This window comes from Mustela putorius, unplaced genomic scaffold (genome assembly GCF_011764305.1).
Source record: "Mustela putorius furo isolate JIRA1106 unplaced genomic scaffold, ASM1176430v1.1 tig00000580_pilon_pilon_pilon, whole genome shotgun sequence".
NCBI classification, from domain to species: domain Eukaryota; kingdom Metazoa; phylum Chordata; class Mammalia; order Carnivora; family Mustelidae; genus Mustela; species Mustela putorius.
Window position 1 is genome coordinate 9,890,488 of NW_025421423.1, and position 6,000 is coordinate 9,896,487.

General features: G+C 38.4%; 1 protein-coding gene across 5 annotated transcripts in view; it reads left to right on the forward strand.

Moving 5' to 3' along the window:
- Positions 1 to 5,713, forward strand: part of FKTN (fukutin) — a 66,875-nt gene extending 61,162 nt beyond the window's left edge. For 4 of the 5 annotated variants that reach the window (XM_004747741.3, XM_045081652.1, XM_004747742.3 and 1 more), the window contains exon 10: positions 5,009 to 5,713. In XM_004747741.3, coding sequence (XP_004747798.1) covers positions 5,009 to 5,222 — 214 coding nt within the window. In that variant the 3' untranslated portion in view covers positions 5,223 to 5,713. The remainder of the gene's footprint in view (positions 1 to 5,008) is intronic. The other variant, XR_006607194.1, reaches the window with a different exon arrangement.
- Positions 5,714 to 6,000: the final 287 nt, after the last annotated feature.

Genomic DNA, 6,000 nt, shown 5'->3' on the forward strand with positions numbered 1-6,000 from the left:
TCTCAAATAAATAAATACATCTTTTTTTTTTTTTTAAGATTTGTTTTTATTTATGTGAGAGAGAGCAGAGAGGGGAAAAAGTCAGAGGGAGAAGCAGATTGCCTGTGGAGCTGGGAGCCAATGTGGGACTCGATCCCGGAACTCTGGGGTCATGACCCAAGCCAAAGGCAGTCGCTTAACCAACTGAGCCACCCAGGTGCTCAAATAAATACAATCTTTTAAAAAATTTTTGTTTTCAGGCTATAGACAAAACAGATTGTTCACAAAGGAGCAGCAAATATACCTCTTTAACAATAGAGGCCAGAAGATAATGGAGGTTATTTTTCAAAAGCTGAGGAGAAATAACTAAGTTATATGCAGTTAAAACTAACATTCAAGAGGGAGGTCAAGGTAAAGACATTTATATGTGTAAAAAGATTAAGAAAGTTCATGTCTCAGAGATCCATGCTTAAAGATCTATTAAAGAACACAGAAGGAAGACATAATATATATGACATAATGGTGAACAAAAAAGTGTGTACAATATGTCAGTAAATTGGTGAGCCATTGTCTATAAAAAAAATGACAGCGGTTAAAAAGAGAAAGGTTAGAAAGGGAAACTCTTGATGATAATCAGTTGAGGAGGAGATGATTTTTCAGTGTTGAAGGAGTAAAGTGTATCTAAATTCTGTGTAGTAGGAAGAGGGTTGAGATTCTGCACATATTCAGTTTTTATTAGAAACTCTTACCGTGATATATATAGGTTAAAAAATAGACAGTAGCGGGTTCCTGGGTGGCCCAGTGGGTTGAGCCTCTGCCTTTGGCTTAGGTCATGATCTCAGGGTCTTGGGATTGCGCCCTGTTTAGGGGAGGGGGTGGGGGGGGCCTCTTCTCAGCAGGGAGCCTGCTTCACCCACCCCTCTGCCTGACTCTCTGCCTACTTGGTATCTCTCTCTCTTTGTCAAATAAATAAATAAAATCTTTAAAAACAATAGTAGCTATTACAAATAGTAACTACTGCTAGATAGAAATATTATTTAAAATTTCCAAATATGGGTGCCTGGCTGGCTCATTTGGTAGAGTGTGTGACTCTTGATCTTGAGGTTGTAAGTTCAAGCCCCATGTTGGGTGTAGAAATTATTTTATTTTAAGATTTTATTTATTGGGGCACCTGGGTGGCTCAGTGGGTTAAAGCCTCTGCCTTCGGCTCAGGTCATGATCTCAGGGTCCTGGGATCGAGCCCCACATCAGGCTCTCTGCTCAGGGGGGAGCCTGCCTCCCTCTCTCTCTGCCTGCCTCTCTACCTACTTGTGATCTCTCTCTCTCTCTGTTAAATAAATAAATAAAATCTCTTAAAAAAAAAAAACAACTGCTGATTCAGGCAAAGAAGAAATTAGTAAACTTTTGAAAACATGAAGAAAATCAATAAGCTTGATTTATTGGATATATAGAAAAGTCTTCACCCAATAAATGCTGAATATACTTTCTTGTCTGCTATAAATAGAACATTTGCAAAGCTTGATCATGTATTATATCAAATTTTGTAGTTCTTGTGTATTAGTGCAATTTTCAACATTAAATGTTTAAAAGATCAAAGGGAAAAAACCCTCCATTATCATTTGTTGACACTAAAAACTTTTGATAAATTTCATAATTAACCAAAAGTGGGGGAAAGGCCTTTTAGCAAGCTTGGAGTAAAATGGATTTGGAATCAGGAAAAAAGAAAAAAAAAAAAGTGTGCTCTGCCTACCTCTATTAAGCAGAATGCTAGAGGGCTTAGGCACTGGAATAGCACAAGAAAAAGAAATTAAGGATTGGTAATGAGAATAAACCATTTGTGTTGTTTTGTAGAACATTCTTGTTTGAAAACATGGCTCTGCTGTTCCACTTCCAGAGTTTAATGCAACTTATGTTTAAAAAGGTCAAATTCAGTTATAAATGATGGTGTCTGTCTTTTACTTAGTCTAGCTAACTAATAATAATAAAAACAGTGTTTTCCATTTAGCAATTATGCTTATGGGATGTACAATTAAACTGATGAGATTACTTTATCTAACCACCAGTAAGTAGTTTTACAGATTATAAGGACTTTTGTGAGGAAAAAAATGAAATAGTTTACTCCAACTCTTTTTTTTTTTTTTTTTTTTTTTTTTTTGCTCCAACCAACTGTTAATTCTAATCTTTCAGGCAGAGATAAAATGAAGTAAACATGCTATGACATAGAAAATGTGAATGGAAAGATTTGTATGTGTGTGAAAAGATCCCTTGAGCTTACAAGGGTTGCCTTAGTCTGAATTTAAATCTGTTCACATTTTGGATCCTGTCCCAGAGCTCTAAAGTACACATTGCTTAGCCAAACTTAACCTTAGCTTAGCTAAGGTAATGTCCCAGACCCATGGTGTGTTCTAGTTTTAGTCATTGTTTACTGGTAACCTGGACAGAGTACATGGTATGTGGTGGTCTGTGCCACCTACCCCCTCTCTGCCTCTCCTCTTTCCTATTTAACAATCAGCTTTCACATTTTATGGTTTATCTTTCTTCTTCTCCTAGGAAGCTGGAATATTCTTTTTGCTGATTGAATTGAAAATTTTTTAGTGAAAAGAAAACCACAATGATTTAGGGATGTTTCCCTTTAGGAACACAAATGAACATTGGAGTTAAATTGTCTTTGAATTATTTTTTCACTGTTTATTTTTAATGTTATGGTTTCATTCATTTGAACATTTCATTGTTTAAGATACTGCTTTCATTAAAATTTGTAGTAGTCTCATCTACCGTATCTATCCTGGACCTCTGATTTTTCTTTCTTTCACCTCTTTGATAGACTGTAGAGGCTAATATTTAAGAGACGAGTTTCCTGCCCTATGTTATGGAGATAGGTCGTAATTTCTGCCTCTGATTTCAACTAGAGTATGTCAACTTGATAGGATGGGACAGGTGAACATTCTTTTGACCAGTATCTGATAGGGGAGGGTGGAGGCCCGTGATGGATGGCTGGTCTGATGACAAAATAAGCAATTCCATGAATATGAGTGTGCAGAATAAAATTGGGACCAGCAGATGGTGGAGCTCTGCTGTATCTTATTTCTTCCTCAGCTATGAGATTTGCTGTGGCCGTCTTTTCACAGAAGCCAGCTGGGATTGTCTATTAACTGCCAGTGCCCATTGGTTTGGGTAGAAGGGACTTGTTGCTTTCTTTTTAATTTGTTCAGCCCCTCATTTTCATGTATGGCTTTATGTTCATCTGGTGGTAAAACACGATATTTAAAAGCAGAATATTAGGAGAACTGACCTTTCCTTGGAGAACATCCCAGCTAGATCCCATTTCCACAGTATGATTATGCTTTGACATCTGACTCTTTCCTGTTCCTTTTTTCTTTCATCCTCTGATAATTTAAAGTTCTGTGATCTCTGCTATTGTCACTTCAAATCTCATTACTGAAAGTTTTTTTCATGTTGTGAAGAGAAGAAACATTTCTCAGAAAACACCAACACAGAATATCGCGCTATAGTATAAACTTAAATCTAACGAAACTGCTTGTTTTAGCTTTCCTTTATAATATATTGAGTTTAATTCACTGATCTAGAATACCTTTAAAAAACACATTTTGGTTTAATTTCTTAAACTTAGTTGCTAGTTAAAATAGTTCCACTAGACATAGAGTGAAATAACTAACACTGCCTGAGCTGGTGTAGAGATTCTTTAGCATTTGAGACGAAAAGAAAGCCAGGAACTACATGTAGGTTCATGTGAGGGGACAGAGGTCTGGGAATGCATCTTGGAGTCATGCTTGCTGTCTTCCTTGGAAGTCCAGGTTATGAAAGAGAAGATTCACCTCACACATATGCTGCTTATTTTAGTATTCTGTAGAGTCACTCAGTAGCAGTTTGAATTTAATGAGGATTTAATGATGTGTGAACTGTTAAAAATAAGAAAGTAAGTTTGTGGCTGAGAACAGAGATTTAAAAAGGGCAGGTGCTAAAATAATAGAGCAGGAAGAATGTGGTTGGTATAGCTGTCTTTAAGGGACATCTTGTTGAAGTATAGGACATCCAGACGTTAGACCTCGATGCCTGCGTTGGAAGAGGGGGGAGGCGGTGTGAAGCTTTCCTCAAAAACCCATCTTAGTGCATCCTACCATGTTCACATATCATGAGAAATTTTCACTGCAGTATGAGTTAGGAAAGGAGTTTGAAGAATACCCTGGCTGACCCAGGGAGTTTCTTCTTTATCTAACTAAGCTAAGTAGGTTATCAAAAGCCGTCTAAAAACACAGTGAAACCCGAGACACAGGAGTTAATAAGACCTGCCTCAAAGGCACAAGCATATGTGATGCTGTTGTCGGAGAATGTCCTGTATTGCCAGAGTTGATTCAGGTTCTCTGGCAGACTAGAAGAGTTGTTCCCTTTCACACTGCTACATGTGCCTCCCTCTGTGTAGGAAGAATTGCAAGTATTAGAAATGTATAAAAAAAAAGAATTATATATATTCATTGGTTTACCTGAGATGTTTAAGGAATGGACACAGCCAAATGCAAGTCCTTCCCTACAGTTTTCTGAGCTCTATCATTTTCCTCCGCCTTTTGGGTGCTTTTGGCTTTGACTTCATTCTCAGACAGTCTCTCCCTGCTGTTAGATAACAGATGCTCAGCTTCCATCCCACCAGCTTAGAAACCTCCACAAAAAGAATGCCTTTTTCTTTGGTGTTTCAGCGGAAATCCCACAGCTGACTTTTATTTGCCTAATTTGTGTATATTCTTATCCCTGATCCAGTCACTATAATGTACTGGTTAGGCCTGGGTCCTTTTTACCCATCTCTGGGGATTGGGATTAGGATGCTGTTAACATTATAAGAGGTGAGGGTGCTGAACAGTCAGAAACCACAAAATGTCCTCTGTATCTCTCCCCAAAGCTGTCTGATGGGGGAGGACTTTCCTTGGGCCCAGAGTGCACTAGCAGCAGGGTTCTTTAGAGCGAACGTGTACTGTTGAGCCTAACTCCTCTCCCCATTGCATCTGTTTCGCCACAGATACCTGTTTCCCAAGTTTACACTGTGCTGGACTGAGTTTGTAGACATGAAGATTCATGTGCCCTGTGAAACTATTGAGTACATTGAAGCCAACTATGGTAAGACCTGGAAGATTCCTGTGAAGACATGGGACTGGAAGCGCTCTCCCCCCAATGTGCAGCCCAATGGGATCTGGCCCGTTTCTGAGTGGGATGAGGTTATCCAGTTATACTGAGACAGTAAGTTGAAATGGTAGAATTCCCCTTCTGACACAAAGATGGATAACTGTTTAAGAAGATAAATCTCTATTTGTCAGATGCAAGTAGGGCCGAAGATATATGTCAAGTCTGAAGATGCAGGAAAAGTCCTAACTTCTGAGCCATGTGATTTAGTTCTCTCATTTTACTTTTGTTAAGGAGTCCCTTTACACTTCCCAGGTACAGTGCTAGGTTTGAGCGGAGAAGCAGAGATGGGTGACATCATACCTGTCTCTCTTTCCTATTCCTTTGGTAAGCATCTCAGTTTTCCTTTGAGGGAAACACCCTTACCCTTTGAAGCTCTTACAGAATATGATATTCTTTCAAAAATGTTAGATAACATTTGGACTGGAAGATGGGTTCATCGGGCAAAGCTAATGAAGGATATACCAGTAAAAAACGAATAACCCATTCCTGTAATCAGCAGTTAAGCTTGTATGTTAGTGCTGCTTTTAAGACTGTAGAGTTGCAGTTAATATTTAAGTGATCATACTTTAGGTGGCATCAAGAAAGGATGCAAGCAGATTTCATTTTACCAGCAGCCCCATATGGAATTAATTTAGAGTACAGAGCATCATTCTCTTAGAATGAGAGCTGCTTTCTAGCTTTGTCAAAGATATGCAAATTTCTGTAATTTTCTATTTTCATATTTGGAATGAAAAGGAAGCTTGTGCTTGTGTGGTGCTTTAATTTCCAGCCATTGTGAGAATATTTTCACTGACCTCTATAGCACTTGTTAACAAATCATTCAAGCAA